Source organism: Tribolium castaneum, chromosome 6, assembly GCF_031307605.1.
Source record: "Tribolium castaneum strain GA2 chromosome 6, icTriCast1.1, whole genome shotgun sequence".
Taxonomy (NCBI): domain Eukaryota; kingdom Metazoa; phylum Arthropoda; class Insecta; order Coleoptera; family Tenebrionidae; genus Tribolium; species Tribolium castaneum.
This window is the reverse complement of record NC_087399.1, coordinates 9,033,270-9,051,313: the sequence shown is the minus strand read 5'-3', so window position 1 is coordinate 9,051,313 and position 18,044 is coordinate 9,033,270. Positions and strand designations below refer to the sequence as shown.

The following is an 18,044-nucleotide window of genomic DNA, read 5'->3' as shown; positions in this document are numbered from 1 at the left end:
ATTCATTTGAATCTTGCCAAAAAAGTGTTTATTTTTGAATACTAAATTGATAAATGAGAGCGGTATCTCAGCGTTAATGAACTTCATTTATCATAAAATACAGTGGTAACTCTGTAAGTCTATCAGATTTCCGGTCCCCTCCACTGAAAATCTCTGTAAGTCGTTTTTTTAAACAACTTGAAAATATAATATAAAAAACTAGAAACACTAAAGGACGGACCTAAACGTAAGAGTGTAACATAACTTTTTTCTTGAATTAAAAAATATTTAGAGCTAAATGACGACTATTTCATTCCCTAACAAGAGCTGAAGAAAGAAAACTTATATTTTTAAGGGTGTAGCAATACAAAATATTAGCAAATTTTTTTACAATGTTGCCATGCCGTTTTTATTACTTGGTAGATCTATTTAAAGTCCACAAACTAAAAATGTTTTTGTTATACACAGGGTATTGTATACAGGGTGGTGAACTAAAATTACATATTTTTTATTGGAACACCCTATATATTTTTGCATAGTCTTAAATTATTAAATTATAATAAGTCTGTTTCTGTTCGTGTCGGTATTATGGTAGCGCTCAGCTCCATTTGCGTGTGCGTCATCTGACATTTCTGTCACTACGTTTACATAGCAGGGGCATAGCGGTGACAAACTATCAAATATTTTTTGAGGTTACGAAGTGTTTAAATTATGAGTTGTTACAAAAAAATACAGATTCACAAAACAAGAACTAATAAACGCAGAATCAAAAACCTAACGAAATCACAAAACACAATAAACGAACGGAAAATACTTGCGGTTAACACCGATAACACTTTCGACAACCATGCGGCGACGTCTATAATTTACTGTCAATGTCAGGTTGACAAATTCGTGACACTTGACGGTGTTGTCAAAGTGCACATGTAAATTAATGTTCAAGGATACCACCCTTAGATAGCCCTTAGCTGTTTAAATTTGCATTGTTTTTGATAATTTTTTATAGCTTTGTGTTGGTAATGACAAAATGAAATTGATGACCGCCACTATATTCAACTTTTTGTTATAAAAAATCACCACGAAGCCGTCTATGAATATTTTTGGCAAATTTGCCGCAAAAAAACTTAAAATACATTGTAGTAGTTTTAGCAAATAGTCGACTTTTTGTTGAAGTATGCAGAATATGTACAGGGTGTGCCAAAAGGCAAAAAGTTGAAAATAAATCATTTTTTAAAACCTTTTAAAATTCTTTAGAAATATTTCAAATTTTCTATACAAACTGCATATTATTAGAAAGCTTATGAAAATTGCTATCGATACGCGTAAACAAATACATGATGTTCCCTTTGAAAAAAAAAATTGGTCAACTTTTTGCTTTTTGGCACACCCTGTACATTGGGTGCTTGTTTCAATTAAAAGTCGACTAAACAGTCGACTTTTGGTTGTAGATTGCTAATACTACAAAGTATTCTAAGTTTTTCTGTTGTAAATGGAAAATATTAATAGGTGATTTTGCAATGATTTTTCAAGTTTTTTTTTATTATAAGTTGAATAATTTTGAAACGGAAAGAGATAAACATATAATAGTTTATACAAAGTACTATTATTTTTTCACGCAGAATCTAATTACGCAATTTTTTTTAAGGTGTTTCATTTAAAAAAATATAATTTGGTTCACCAGCCTGTATACATGTGTATAAATAAAGATATTCCTTGTTTGTGGACTTTAAGTACCTGCTAGATCTATCGTATAATGAAAACGGTATAGTAATAATGCAAATAGCAAAGTTATCGACCGATTACCCTTGGTCACCTTGTATATGGCCAAAAAATTCTAAATTCAGGAAAAAATTCTAACTTAAACATAATATATAAAATTGGCCGCCAGGGCCCTGTCCCTGTTTTTGTAACTTGCATAAAAAAGTTAATGTTTTCACCCATCTTTTTAATCGTCTTTGCACTTTTTGATAAAGCAAACTAAGTACTATATTTTACAATGTGTGCAAAATATACTGTTGTTGGTGGAAAGTATAAGTGTTTGAAAAGTGCAAAGTTTCAAAGTTGTTGGTAGAATAGGGCCCATATATCGAATTAGTCTTTGCATTGTTAAATCAATCAAAAATTTATTGTTTCTGGACTGTAAAGTCTACATTAAGCTTGTGGTTTTGGACGTTTTTTTTTTAAAAAATAGGGAAATTATTGAGTTTTTAGCTTAAAAATGAAATGAAATTTTGGACGAAATTTTGCAAAACATTTCTGTTTTGGGCTAAAACGATAAATAAAGGGTTTGAAAATGGGAAAAAATTGCCTTTTTAACTCAATTTGGTATTTTTAATTTTGAATTTCGCGAAATAGGTTTCTGAAAAATGCAACGGAACTTTGAAAAAGTTAAAAAATGGTAATGTGGTGAACTAAATTTAATAGTTTTTGTGCAAAAATCGCTTAACAAACGGCGCAAATTTGATGATGGATGTTTTTTATTATTTTTGAATACACAAATTTGATGATATTTTTTGGAAAATTATTAAATTTGGCAAAAAGTTCGAGTTTTTGAGTGAAAATGATTGATATTTTATAATTTTTTTTTTATTTTGAAATTGAGATTTTTAGACATAATTTTTTCAGAATTACTTGTAATACGGGAATTTCGACTAAAAAATCATTTTACATGATTGGAAAATTTCAAAACATATTGTCTTCTTATCGTAATTTGGCGTTTTTTGATGAAACTTGTTGAAAAATTAAAATATCAAATTAAAAAAGTGAGAAAACGCTTGAAGAAAATGCCTTTTTTGACCTAATTTACCATTTTGTGTTTTTCGACTGTGGTGGCTTTTGAATTGATTCGTGCAAAATATTTGCATTTTAGACTGATGAAGCAGTTGATAATTTTTTTATAAAAAAGTAGAAATAGGACACGTAAACGTAAACCTGGCAATAGTAAGAAAAAAATGCAGTAAGCACATAAAGGCGCTAAATTGTAAACGTAAGACTACAACATAATATACCACATAATACACACAACTTTTTATACTCGTAAATATTGTTCAATCAACGTGATTATCGAGTAAATATAAAAAAAGACGTAAACGTAAACCGTAGTTAACTTTCTTTTTGATATTTGGAGCCAAATGACTTGACTATTTTATTCCAAGAAAGAACTTTGTGAACTGAAAAAAAGGAAACTTTTATTTCTTAGAGAGTAGCTGTACAAGTAATTATAAATTTCGTCTTTTTACATTATTTTACAACTTAAACTTGTAACGTACACTACAGATTTATGTTTATGTAGTGCAGTAATCTTTAGATAATCCAACTCTCCTATAATACAAACGTCCCAACGGAGTAAAATGGTATCCATAATCCAAACTACCACTGATTTATTTTAATTATTCATCATTTTGTAGAAAGAAGCTGAAGCCGTGGCGTTTGAAATACATTTTTAATTTTGTATTTATTGGTATCATTTATTATGAATTCTGTAATCGGAACGGGGTCTTTCTGTTCGGATTATCCAAACATTACTGTATTTTGTAAATTTAATCGACTTTATTTAGTTTGTGAATATTATAATTATTCTATATATTCTATATTTCGAAATTTTGATATCTCGATTTTTTGTGGAAACAGGTACTTTGACTTATGGAGGTTCCACTGTACCTTATCTTTTCTTGGTCTCTGAATGCGGAAATGTTGAGCTTTGAATTCTTAATAGAATGAGAAAAACTGACGACTAAAATTTTCATAAGAAACAAGAGAAAGAAAAATTATTTAAAATTTAAAATTTGCACTTCGTCTCGTATTTTTCAAGACGCTAACGAATACATTTAAAGCTACAAGAAAAATGTTCGGAGGAAATTTGTATGCTTTTACTTGTAATAGAAAAAGATAGACGTATTTTATATTTTATGAGAGATAAAGAGACAAAACTATAGTAAAAGCTTTTGCTACATTTTATTTATACTGCCCATATTTTTATCGTTATTGGTTTAGGCCCCAAAGACGGTGAAGCGACGGATTCGTTTCATTTTACCGGTGGTCAAATAATCGAAAGTTAATTTATACCTAAACTGTAGAAGATAAAAATTCTCTACCACTTTTTTTATTACACCTTTTTTGTATCTTCATCTGTATTTTCAGCGTTTTAACAAATATGCAACAGAGAATTATTTGCAGCGTTTTGAAAAATATGGTTCAGAGTACAAATTGGTAAACGTTTGAATTTTTTTTAAGTATAGTTTACGATAAAATTTTTGTATTACGTTTGTGTCTTATACTAAGAATTTAGTTTCCTATCTGCCTGTATTTTTTTGGTTGTTATATGTTAACCGTTATACAAATACAACCATTTTTTCAAATTCATTGCTCTGAAGACTTACACTGCGCTCTCTGGTGGAATTAACGCAACTATGGAGGCCGGGACCGTTTTCTTTGTACGTCGTTTTGTATCCTAACCTTTAGATATCCGTAGTCGAGGCCAAAAAAGTAATTGTTTCATGAAATATTAGTTACTTATCGCATTTATTACAAAACGGTATCAAGTGTTGCCATTAAGCCGTGTTCTTAAATTACAGCCTTTCACCCCTGTATTAAATTCGAATCAATTGAAGAAAAAACCTCGTAACGCCAACCTTCCGCAACTAAAATCGCAAGCGGCGACAGGTCATGCATGAGACAATTGCCCATCACCGTGAAATATCTCGTTTCATGGTGCTATTAACTGCACCAAACCACCATTAGTGGCACACTTGCATTAATTTTGAGTAAATTTCGTAAATATCGATCCGGAATTTATGGCGTCTTAAAACCGAGCCATCAATCTTTTAAACCTTTTAAAACTGTTTGTTTATGCAGTTAGGAAAACAAAGCTTTGAGTTTTTTCGTCTTTATGTGAGTAATTAAATCGCGACACGACAGGACGTTGAATTGTAGAGATTGACGAGGCTATGTTTGGACGGTAGATAATCTGAATGCAGAACAGCTGCACAGGAAACAAACAATTGGACCCTCTCGCATCTTCCTGCTCAAGGAAATGGTTAGGCCGGAGGCAGGCACTGAATTGTGATTATTTCAGACGGATTTTCATTTCGAGTAAAAAAAAAAAAATGGAAAACGGTGAAACGAGACGTGCGGCTCGCATTTTTATTATTTCTTCCAGACTTTTTGGATAAATCTATTTGCTCTAGTTGGGAATCGCCATCTCATCTAATATTACCGCAGATTCCACGCTTTCGGCACGTTCTGGTCTGGCAAAGAATCGATTCCATCAATGTTTTGTCAGCAGTTATGCCCAATAAGACAATTAGTAAATATTTAAACTACAAATTACAAGCCCAAAACGGGTTCAAAGTAAAAAAATATATATTTTTTTATAAATATCTAATAATCTAAAGAAGTTTTTTTAATCTCGGCTTTAATTTTGTTTAAGTAATTGAATTTTCAAAATTAAATAAGTTATGAGGGTTAACATATCCTACAAGACTTGTGAATGGATAAAAATTATTATTTTGAAATTCGAATGAAAATATTTTTTAATAAAAATAGGAATTGTAACGTGATTGCACCAACACTTTTATTGACAAATTGGTCAAAACATTGCAAAAATGCTTAAAAATCGCTTAACATAAAGGCAATGTGTCATATCACAAAAAATCACAACCTGAACATTGTTTCTTATTAAATTACTCACACCATTACCTAATTTGATTACCTAATTTAACCTTGTTTTCATTATAATACTAATTAAAATGTTATAAGATGCACACAAAAGTCAAAAAACCTCGGCGTTTGCTTTTAATTATCTATAACGTAGCGTAAACTCTGAGTCGTTCTGGTTTGCGGTTTTGGGTTTAAAGACAATAAAATCTTAACACTTATCAAATTCCGAATGAGTCAAAACGATTTTTACAGCGAGTTTTGTAGATAAAATTTGGAAATTTATTTTGTCCATTTCCAATGTATACAATTTTCAGATTTATTAATTTTTCAGGAAACGAGATAAGGACTCGTTTTAAAAAAAATTTTTTTTCTTAAAAATACAGTAGGACCTCGATTATCCGTGTTTAATGAAGTATGAAAGCAGGTTTCTTTAATTTGTTGACATAAAAGAAAATATAAAAGCTAGTTTTAATAATCTCAAAAACTAGTATTCATCGAAAACTCTTAACCAAAAATTTGAAGAAACAAACGATAAAGTCGTTATTATTCGAAGCTCCAAATAAATTAGGTCATAAATAAAGATTGCATTCAAATTTGATAGACAATAAAATCAGGCTTTTATTAAAGTTTTCCATAAATACACTTGTATATCAATGTCTTAGAATTCATTATTTCCAGTTTTATATTGGGTGTTTCAAAACTATAAAAACGCCAATGTCGCATTTTACCGAATGATTTTTTTTAAATAAGATTGACAAAATTGTAAAATAGTTATTAATGATTAGATCTTCCATTGAAACTACAAATTATATTAGCTATTAGCTGAAATAGTTATTATTTCGATTGTCCATATTTTTGGCTTATTGGACTAGGCTGTGCCCATAAAAGGGCCGGATAATCGAGGTTCCACTGTTTTGGTTATGATAAGCCCAGAGAAATTTTATAAAATTATAAGTAAAAAAGTGATTATTTACAAAAAATATTTGCATTTTTTTTATTTACAAGTTTTATAACATAACTCAGTGAAAACAAATAGTTAAAACTGCTTTCCTACGAGTAGAGAGCATTTTTAATAACGAAAAAAAAAACACAAAAAACGTTTTACAAAACAATAATTAAATTGGCAGTTCAACTCAATAACAAACTCTGTGTTTAATATACAATGGAGATTGAAAAATTTGTACTGATTTAGGATTTTTGTACTGTTTAAAAGTGATGTCTTAAGAAAGAATATATACTTTGGAACTAACTGCTATTTCCCATATACAAAATAGACTGAAAATTGACTCTTTTGTTGCGAAATAATTTTATATGTATTTAGTTAAGATCTTCTATTTCTCAATTATAGATTTCTCAATTGTAGTGTTTGGGCATCTTCTTGCGTTCCGAAATGGTTCCAATTTTTACATTTCTGAATATGATTCTACTTCGGCTTTTATTAATAAGTCGTATACTGAAGTTAAGTAAAATAGATCGTTTATTGTTTATTTAACTTGTAGGCACTTTAAATTAAAAAAGTCTACAACTCGAAAAATATGTTGATGGAATTACTTAATAAGGGCCCTCATGAAGTATGAACCCACCGAAAAAAAATCGTTTCGAGATGGGAAAAATTGATGCAAAAAACTTTTTCTTTTAATGATTTTTCCAATTTCTGAGAATATTATATTTCTTGTGTTTGCTTATGCCATTTATTCTACTTAAATCCATTTGAATCGTATCTCTGTACAAATAAAGACGATTTCAATGAATGGGAAGATAAAAATGCTCAGAACTATTAGGAAATCATTCGAGAACTCTTTTATTTGAAATATGCGTCATGTTCTTTAAAATTTCGTTTTTTTTTTGACTCTTTTAATTAGATCTTTTTATCGAAAATCTTAGCACAGTATCGATAAACGCGAAGAAAGGTTTCATCAGGATATCTAGACTGAACCAAAAGTAACGCACAACATTCATATCCTAGTTATTAGTCATTAAAATAAAAATCAGACATCAAAAAAGGTTGATTTAATATTTTTAATTGTCACATTTTGACATCACAGTGATTTATGATGTCATTTGTTTTTGAGCTGTGACGTCATTCTCAGTTGTTTTAATGACGACGAACATGTTTGTTCACTGTTTTAGATAGTACATATCTTTATTTTTCTTGTAATAAGAAAAAAAATATCAAAAATAAAATTTAAAAAATATTGACTTTTTGTTCTTGACTAATTTGATAAGCGGCAATTGTTCTTCATATTTTTTTTGTACAAGGTGAGTCAATAGCGTCTTATTTCTGTTTTTTGTTAATATGCAACCAGTAATCTTGATGCCAGCAGACCAGATTGGTAATCATTAAAAAAATTCAAAATTAATCCACGATTAGATTGTTCGGGTAATACCCCCGACAATAGTTAAGTTTGTTTTAACAGTTTTGTTAAAATTTTATTATGGACCTTTATTATTTAAAAGATAAAAAAATAATGTTGATTCAATTATTTTAAGAATTAAACTCCAAGTGGTACGTGCAATTAGTATTTTTGGTTGCATCTTAGAACATGTCAGAAATAACTCACTACTGACTCATCCTGTATAATTAGCATGAAAACACTTAGTGTGATACAAAAAAATAAACAAAAAACAAACACCTGTTAGAAAATAAAGCAAGAATGAAAAGATAAAGCTGTAATACTCTCAATAACTTTTATATTTTATTTTCTTTTTTTTTTGAATTTTTCTTTATTTTCTTGACATTTTTTTTACAAATTACTCTATACTGAAAAAAAGTTACGTGTCCACGTTAGAAAACTTTGAATTTGATTGTTTGTGTTCCTTTAAATTTTGTGCTTTACTTTTCGTTCAGATTGTATAACCATCTAGGTTATAGAAATAGACAAAAGATCGTCAAAAGGTAAAGACTACTAAGAAAAATGCTATTAATATGCAACTTTTTTTAGAAGAAAAGTTTATGTGAACATAAATATTTTTGTTATTATATTTTGATTTTGGCTCAGAAATATTAGATTTATAATAATCATATAATAATTCTAAAAATAGAAGGAGGAAAAAGTGTTAAAATAGTTCCGGGCTACGGTTAAATTTTAGTGTCTGTATTTTTTTTTTGTTTCATTTGATGTCTACTTCTTGTTGGATTTCCTTGGCGTGGAAACTAAAATAAACAAAGTTTTAAAAAAACCCGACACACCAAACCTTTATTTAGAAAACACTACGCGTTTCAACCACAAAGTGGTCATCCTCAGGTGAGAATATAAACTTCAGTTTATATGTTGTGTGTCGGTTTTTTTTAAAACTTTGTTTATTTTTGTATTTGATGTCCTCAATAAATTTTCTCGATTTCTCAATTTTTGCAATTATTTGCAGAGTTTGGGCATCTTGGGCTCCCTCCCAGCCGCCTGGCTCATCCTCACCCTCCTAGTGCTCCTCATCTACCTCCTCACACGATGCTGCGACCGCAAACCGCGACCCTCCCGTTCCATATCCGCTTTGAAAGTCTCCCTCGCCATCGTCTCGGTGCTCTGTTGCGCCGCCATCGGTCTCGGCCTCTACGGCAACGACGACCTCCACAACGGCGTCGTCCGCCTCCTCGAAGAAGGCCGCCAAGTGGATATTCTCGTTGCGAAAATTCGAAACCAGACCGAAGCCATCGAACGCCAACTTCGTGTCCAAGTCGAAGCTCAATTAGTCAATATGCGTGACATCTTCGACGAGCCGGTGAGCAACATGAGCATGTTCAAGCCGGCTTTGAACTATTTGGAAAAAACAATGGGCAATAACACTATGGCGGCCAACGCCGCCCAAGATATACGACAGCCCTTGCTAGGGATGAATCTCATGCCGAAGATCGTAGTTGGCGAGAAGGTGGAGGCGATCAGGTGGCCTCTGACCATGGCCGTCTTGAGCGTTTTACTCATTTTGTGTGTGATATTATTGGTAAGTAATTCAATTACGAGTGTAATTTAGCCACAGTGCATCAAATCAATGGATTTTTGAAAAAAAAAATTAAAATACGTCCTTAAACTGAAAATTTTTATATACTGGACCAAAAGTAATGTACAAAATTTATATCTTTGTTCAGGATCATTTTTCAGACAAAAATCATCGAAAAGGTCGAATTTATTTTTTTAAATCAGTTTCTGAGTAGTCATTTAATTTTTTTTTAATGGTAACCGACGATTTTGTTTTCTGTTTTTGACAGTAGTCTCTCTTTTTTTTTCTAGTAAGTAAAATTCACAAAAAAGAAAGTAACAAAGTCAAAAAGTTATTTATAATTTTACACAAAGGGCTTTCTATTCTGGCTTTACTTTATTCTGTATACTTTTGTGTTTAGGTTTCATGTTAAATGTTTTTATGCTAATGGTTAAAAAAACCTATAAAAAACTTCATGTTATAAAATAAAGTATGAACAAAAATAATAAAGCCTTAATTTTGTGTGTAACTCGCACTAATTCGGAATATTTTTTCATTTTATTTAATTAATTTGTAATTTTATTTTCTTATAAAAAGTGATATGTAAGTGTAGTATCAATGTTTCTATTAAAAAAAACGTCTTTATTTATTTACCTAAATAGGTTTTCATGTCTTTAAATAATAATCAATAATAATAATTGAATAAACAGGTGAAAATTAAATCTTGCCCAATTCTTTTACATGCTACTAAAAGTATTTTTACCCTATCTTAAAAACCAATAGGTAGGTGCACAAAAACCAGCGTCTGTTATTAAATACTTTATTTTTTCTCTATGCATGACAATTTTTTTTTGAATTTCTCTACCCTATATTAATATCCATTGAATCAAAAAATATGAAAATATTATTTAGTAGCTGAATTTTTTTATAAAATAACGATGCTTAAATGATGTTTTGAGCAAAAAATTCTTATAAAATTGTTGCTAGCTCCAAAATTACTTTTATTTTAATTTTTAATTAATTAAAAAATTTTTGGGCTAATGACATATTTTACATAGATTTTTTTTACACATAATAACATTTGAAGAGTACAGGAGAAACAAGGAATATCACATTCGATACATTCTGAGAAAACAAACTTTTTTAGTTTAATTTTTATTTTGTATTTAGCGATTTATAATTTTGTTGAAATACCATGTCATCATTTGAATTTATAATTAGAAAAGGGTTTATTAGTTTCTCAACTTGTATTAAAACGCTGATTATCATAATTAATTAAGGTGAAGAGTTAAATAATAAAGTTTCGGAAGGTAATATTTAATTAGAGTACATTTTTTCCCTCAGTTTGCACTCTAATTTATCAGAGAAAAAAACTAGCTACTCTAATTATAATTTCATATGTTTTTAAGAGTAATAAATGATTTACATCATTTTTACTTGAATGGACACGACATTACGCTATTAGTTCAAATTCTTCAAATTGTATTCTTCGTATTTATAATAAGCATCGCTTGTTCTAAAATGATAAAAGAATTAATAATTTTTTGCAACGACTTAATGTTAATTAATTAATTATTTCACCAATTAATTGATTTTAATTTTAAGTAGAAAAATTCTGAAAAAATTCACGTACTGAAAAATATAAAGTATTTAATACCAAATTAAATTTTGAATTCTGTGTGATTATTTGAACATAATTTATTATATATCATAATTATTTTAGAAAATCCAATAAAAAATTTATCATACAACAAAAATAAATACTTATAACTTTAATTAACGTTAGATTCTAGAAATTTTTTGCTGAGGATAAGTCTCACAGAAATACCGCACTCTAAAATGACGTCACTAATGTTGCTCTGCTGTTAAAAAGTATTATTTACAAATAAGATTGACTTGTTATGGACTTGTTTTTCATTTTTATTTTTTTTTGCTTCAGTATAAGATGAAGAGTGAATTTGTAAAGACAGAACTTTGTTTTGCAAACAGAGTTGGCAGATATAATATTGTTTGATAAATATCATAAATATTCTGATAAATATCAAAATAAAATGCGTAGTTTTATACTACTAACAAATAGCAAATTTAAAAATTCTTGAATAAGAAAATTGAGCTTAAGAGAGAGAATTCTGATTCGGATTTGAATTGATCTGACTGATTTGAAACGATCATTTTTATAAAGTAATCTACACCAAAATCAGAACGACCTTGTTTTTTCAATGGCAATCAAAAGAACATCAATTTTTATGTAAACTTTTATTAACATCTTCTATATCCATCTCTTACATTTTTTGAAATAATCGCAAAAAACAGAATTTTAACTTATTATTCCCATTTTTATCAAGTAAACTTTCGAAAAATACGATAAAATTGTGCTACAAATTAAAAAGAATGTTCGATTTGTTCACCATTTTCATTGAAGAAATTCAAAATTCGATGGCAGACTGACTGAGTTACTTTACATAATTCACTAAGTTATAATAAACCATAATTAAATGTTATTGTTTTACTGCTTATTCGATAATGAACCAGCTAAAAACTAAATAAAATATTAAGGTTTGACAATTGTTGACCATTTAAATCAAGGTCTACTTGAGTAACTATGAAAATTATAAGTAAAATCCGTTTTTTGTGATTTTTTCAAAAACTGAAAGAGATAGGTATAGGACGTATTGATAAAAGAAGTCACCATAAATATCGATGTTCTATCGATTGCTGTTAAGAAAATAGGGTCTTTCCATTTGAAAAAACTGAGTTATAGCAGTTTTTTGATAACCATTTTGAAAAAATCATAGTAGCCATGAATTTTGACAGTAGAAAATTTTAAAAACTCTAGAAGACTCTTTGAACTTTCGGTTATCAAATACAAAAAAAATATTCATTTATCGCAAAGAGTTTAAGGGCTGTGATATTTTAAATAAACCTCTGCAAATGAAAATTTTAACAAAAAAAATTGCCATGTGTCAAAAACTATGACAGATAAGTACCAACAACTTAGGTAAATTTTACACAGCTTGAGAAGGTGAATTCAAATATGCAATAAAAATGTGTGGTTACTATTTAAAATTTCAAACTTGGGGCCAATTTTTGTAGTTCCGAAAGCTGAGCCATGAGTTTAAAGTAACGCATAATATTTTCCTGGGTGTAAATAAGTCTATAAAACATCAGAAGTCCAACTTTGAGCTACAGAAGACGTAAGCTGGGCTAGGCCAACCTGTATGAGTATTGGTCGAAAAACGTACAAAAATGTGCGAATATGTATGTCGACATTGGTATTGTAGCATTGTTTTCTTTGTGCACCATAAAGTTTTACAACAGATAATGGTGTTTAAAATAAGCGATACCAATTGGTTCGTTGAAGACTACAGTCTGTCTGCAGTAAATCATACAATAAGCTTGAAGGGTCCTCGGTTTGGGTAATTATAATAAAAATTTAATGGTGTACAAAGAAAACTTTAATACAATTAAAATAATACGTTAAAACTAGTCATGAACAAAATGTTTTTAGTTTTTGCACATAGTTTTGTTTCCTGCTATTAAATAATTAAATTAAAAGGGATGTTTTTTTTTTGTAGGTGGGGGTGGCCCGCCACAGCCGTTGCGCTCTCATAGCCTTCTCTGTGTGCGGACTTTTGGCCGTGATAGCGTCATATTTAATGGCGAGCGTCTACCTCGCCTCTAGCGTAGCATTAGGTGACTTATGTATAGCCCCCGATAAGTTCGTCGAGGACCAAGCCTCGACCGAGCTCTCCAAAGACATCTTACGATATTATACGAGTTGTGAAAGGGCAAGGGCTAACCCTTTTACGCAGAGACTGCGCGAGGCCAAAACGGCCATTGAAAACATGCGCTCGAATTTGAATAGTTTGAGACAACCGGCGTTGAATCTCTTCCCGAAAAAGCAATTAGATACGAAATTTTCATCGTTGAAGAATGAAGTAAACTCGGCCGATACGTCCGTTACGATTTTAACGACATCGGTGGATTGTAGGGCACTGCATGCGCATTATTTGAGAGGGGCGAGGGCGTTGTGTAATGTGGGGCTGTTGGGGCTCACGATGATGCTGGTGTCGGCGGTTTTGGCCGGATTGCTGCTGACGGCGCTGGTGTGGGTGGACTCGCACACGTGGATTTATATAAGAAAGAGGTGAGTATGGAAAGAAGAGCCAAAATTATTCGAAAAAATGGGGACAAAAGGGTATAAAATAAGCAGTTAATCTAGGTTGCCTCGTCAAGTTACACCGATTAAAGTTAGAGGGCGCCAAACTGCCAAAGTCTAAAATTAAGCACAATCAAGTAATTTGCTGTCAAAAGCACAAGTTTTGATGTTATTTCTTTTGTTTTATTATTGTAGTAAAGTATTTGTCTTTTAACAGTTTAACACATTTTAAAACATAATATTTTTGTTATACACACTATTCAGAATTGGTTGTTCATCAAATCACCTATGAAATTAAATTAAATTAAATTAAAAAATTCTAAGATTTGATCGTTCTCAGAAACTACAATAATCATTTGGACGAAACGGCTCATAATTTTTTATAATCAAAATTTTTGGTATCGGATTTGGTTTTGGAGTAACAAGATTTTTTTTAAAACCAGTAACTGTCTCAATAATAATAATCATTGACGAATGTCCAAAATTATGACGTCTATTTATATAATGTTTCATTCCAAAACTAAGGTCGATGCAAAGCATTTTACAAAAAATTAATATAGTTTAAAAATAATGGACTTTTAGAAAAAAAAAGAGAGCGTGTAGAGCTTATTCCAGATCTGGTGGTGATCTGACATTGTCAAAAATGACATAATTTTGGCGTTAAACATGTGTTTACTATTAAATAAAAAAATGCAAATAGGCGTCGTAATAAAATGTTTTTCAAACCCACTGTTATTAATTAATTTTTTTAAAATTATAATAAGATACGTAAGATGATAAATAATGAACAAATTATTAATAATAGTAATATTCTGCGTATCTGTTAAAATGACAACTAAGTAAATTTTAGAGAAAAAAATGCACGCTCATGTAATTTATTATCTTTACCAAGTTGGTGCATTTTGCCACCAGATATGGAACTACTTCTACAAAAATATGGCTTGAAATTAATATGTAAAGTTGTTTATGAGAACTTACTTTAGAATAACAAAAAAAAATAAAACCCAAACATGTGGTTTATGAAGTTATTAGGAAATAATCATTGAGTTCGTGTAGAGGTAAGTTTTAAGTTAAATCGCTTAATTTTTTATTTTTTTTTCGTTACATCGTCTATATTTTTGGTCATTTTTGAGCACTTCAGTTCATTTTACAACCAAACGGGTAATTATCTTGTTAGATTTTGTTTAAAACAAACCGAAATATGTCGAAAATAGATTTTTTTTGGCATTTATAAAAATGAGCCAAATATTATATTGTTTAATTTAGAAACACATTTCATCTAGAAATATGCACAACAATAAGTCGAAAGATCGTTCATTTAGATTTTAAAAACTGAGCTTTTTGCGATATCTTATTATTAAAATAAGCCAAATAAGCCTCACGAACGTTTAAGCACGTTTTCGATCTAAAAACTGTGTTTTTCTGCGAGATTTTAACAAACAGGCTCAGAAAATCATTAATTCAAGCAAAAAAATAGATAATATTTGCCTTTTTCTAATGTTCTAGTATGTTTTTTACAGCTAAAAACACAATTATTTCACGAAATGTCAAAATTTTGCATAAAAATCTTTAAATTAGTTCGAAAATCCTACATTTTTGTAGAAAGACTTGAATGTTTAAGTACGTTTCTGACCTAAATACTTTGTTTTCCCACGAGATTTTAACGAACAGTGTCAGAAAATCATCAAATACCGTAAAAAAGGTCATATTTTTTGTTTGTTTTTTTTATAGTAAACCCAATAATTATTCCTACGAAATTTTGTCAAAAATTAGCCAAAAATCATTGAATTGTTCATATTTGCTATTTTTTAACATTGAAGATCAGAAAAGATCTTTGAGCGTTTAAGCACGTTTTTCATTTAGAAATTCTGTTTTTCCGAGAGATTTTACCAAACAAAACAAAAAATCATTAAATTATTTAAACAAGGGCATAATTTTTGGCTTTTTCTAGGGTTTTAGTACATTTTTTCAGCTAGAAACCCTATCATTTTCCACGAAATTTGCTTAATAATCCTTAAATTGGGCCGAAAATTCTTAATTTTTACTCTTTTTGAGAGCTATTATAGGGTCAATAAAGACCTTTTAGCGTTTAAGCACGTGTATTACTCAAAAACTTTGTTTTTCCGCGAGATTTAATTTAACAGAAAGGGTGAAAAAATCATCAAATCAGTTAAATAAGGACATAATTTTTGACTTTTTCTAATGTTTTAGTACGATTTTTCAGCTAGAAACGCAATGATTTCAAAAGTTAGCCTAAAAATCGTCAATTAGGCCGAAAATTTCGGCTGATTACACAAAACGTTGGATTTAGTTAAAAATGATAATATTATGTGATTGTCTTTCGTCCAAAAATAAACCAAAAGATCATCATTTCTAACCTAAGGTTAAAAATAATGTTATGTGTATCTTCTTTGAATTACGTTTTTGAGCTTTTTTTTTTTTAATTAATGAAATGTTGCTACTAAAAATAATACATGATTTTTTCAATTCGAGCGTTTTTGTACGTAGATGATAATTATCTACAGAGTATTCTACAGATCTTGATATCTCAGTATTAAAGTTTTAAATGCGCTTCAATTAAATGCTTTAATTATTATGCGCTTAATTTACGTTTACTAATTTGCTTTATATTTTTCGAATATATAAAGGTAAAAATAGTAAAAAAATTAATATTAAAATTATTGATAAATAACCCATTTTAAATAAATGATATGTGGCAACGTTGTCTAATAGTCGAGAACACAATTGATCAACAATAAAAATAATTATTTTTTAAACGGTTTCCTAGGAAATAATAAAGTGTTGGCACATTTATAAATTTTTTATATTCAAAACACTGCTAAAGTCTCATAGTTAATTCAAAAATAATTATTCATCATGGTGTTAGGGAACGATTATTTAGTGTGAAACATAAAAAAATAATGAAATTTATGTTTGTGGCTCCAGATTTTTTAAAATAGAAAGATTTTTCCCGTAATCTACACATGCTCATCACCCTGTATATTTGATGATACAAAAAAGTAACTTCTTTCTTACATTTTACATTTATATTTAACTGTATTTACAAAAATATGCTGGATTTTGCCTCTTTTTCCACGCAGTTAGTGAATTTGTTGAAATTAAATTGTGTAATTTAAAACAATTTGAACCCGAGATACTTGAAGTGCCCTCATTTTTGTGGTAGTTAAATTTAATTCTCTTCAACTTTATTTCTTATATTTTTCTTGTGTTTTTACCACATTACCACATAGAGTTTCGAGGCGCAAATTTTTAACATTATTTTCTCATTGACTTTTTTAAAAACGATTTGGAGCCGAGACGTTCGAATCGCACTAAATTTTTAAGTACAGATTTGTATTGTAGTATGTTATGAAAACAACTGGCAAAACTCTAATAAAACTAGAAAAATGATCGTATCGATTTGTGGGGAACCCCAACGATACATGACATAATTTGTAACTTATGCGTCTCTGTTGTGTCCGCACGCGATGCCAAACCGAATACATATACACAAAGTAAATTACAACGACCAGATCAAAGATAAATAATATTAAATTTCAGGAAAGACTACCATCAAGTGAACGAGAACGACCCGTACTTACCTCCACCTCAAGCCAGTCAAGCGATCGCCGCTCGGACTCTCCAACGGAGCCAAGGGTCGTCTTATCCCCCTGATACTCCTCCACCTAGCTACACGTCCGCCTTGATGCATAATCGGACGCATGCCTCAGCTCCTTTCCCGCATGAAGCCGATTCGTTACTGTACACGCATTTTTCATTTTTTTATTACTTAATTCATTCAGATTTTTATTTGTCTACCGGAAAAACTAGACTAAACAAAAGAAAAACAATGCGGAAGTATGCAGTAGATTGAGCTGCCAAGTTGGCACTAATACTAGTGATTTATTGATTGCTGTAGTGGCACCGGTAGACGCAAACAATTGCCATCTATACATTCAATGGGCTATTTTCATCTAAAATTAAGTTGGCAATACTGAATTATTTGTCCAAAGTCAATACCAACATGAAATGAATTTGGAATTCAATGTTGCCAAATTAATTTCACGGTCGTATGCTACTTTGATCAGTATTATTTGTGAAAAATGCCCAGTATATTTAGGAAACGTTTAAAAAGACAGTGCCTTCGCAAAACGAACGGTGTCGAGCCCATTAAAAATTAAGATTAAAAAATCTTACTCGAAAAATAACATTTTTGCTAATTTTTCATATTGTTTCAGTTTTTTATTTGGTTGAATTGAATTCAGAACGTTTGTTTTTTTTTGTTTCATGTTTGGAAACTTACCAAATTTCATTTTTTATACTAGTTCTAAACCAG

General features: G+C 30.0%; 1 protein-coding gene across 2 annotated transcripts in view; it reads left to right on the top strand.

The window, feature by feature from the left end:
• tty (tweety) overlaps positions 1-18,044 on the top strand; it is a 35,531-nt gene that overhangs the window by 6,748 nt on the left and 10,739 nt on the right. Inside the window, exons 3-5 of one of the 2 annotated variants that reach the window (XM_015982414.2) lie at positions 9,004-9,573; positions 13,125-13,696; positions 17,270-17,365. In XM_015982414.2, coding sequence (XP_015837900.1) covers positions 9,004-9,573; positions 13,125-13,696; positions 17,270-17,365 — 1,238 coding nt within the window. Of the gene's footprint in view, positions 1-9,003; positions 9,574-13,124; positions 13,697-17,269; positions 17,471-18,044 lie in introns of both variants that reach the window. The other variant, XM_964110.5, reaches the window with a different exon arrangement.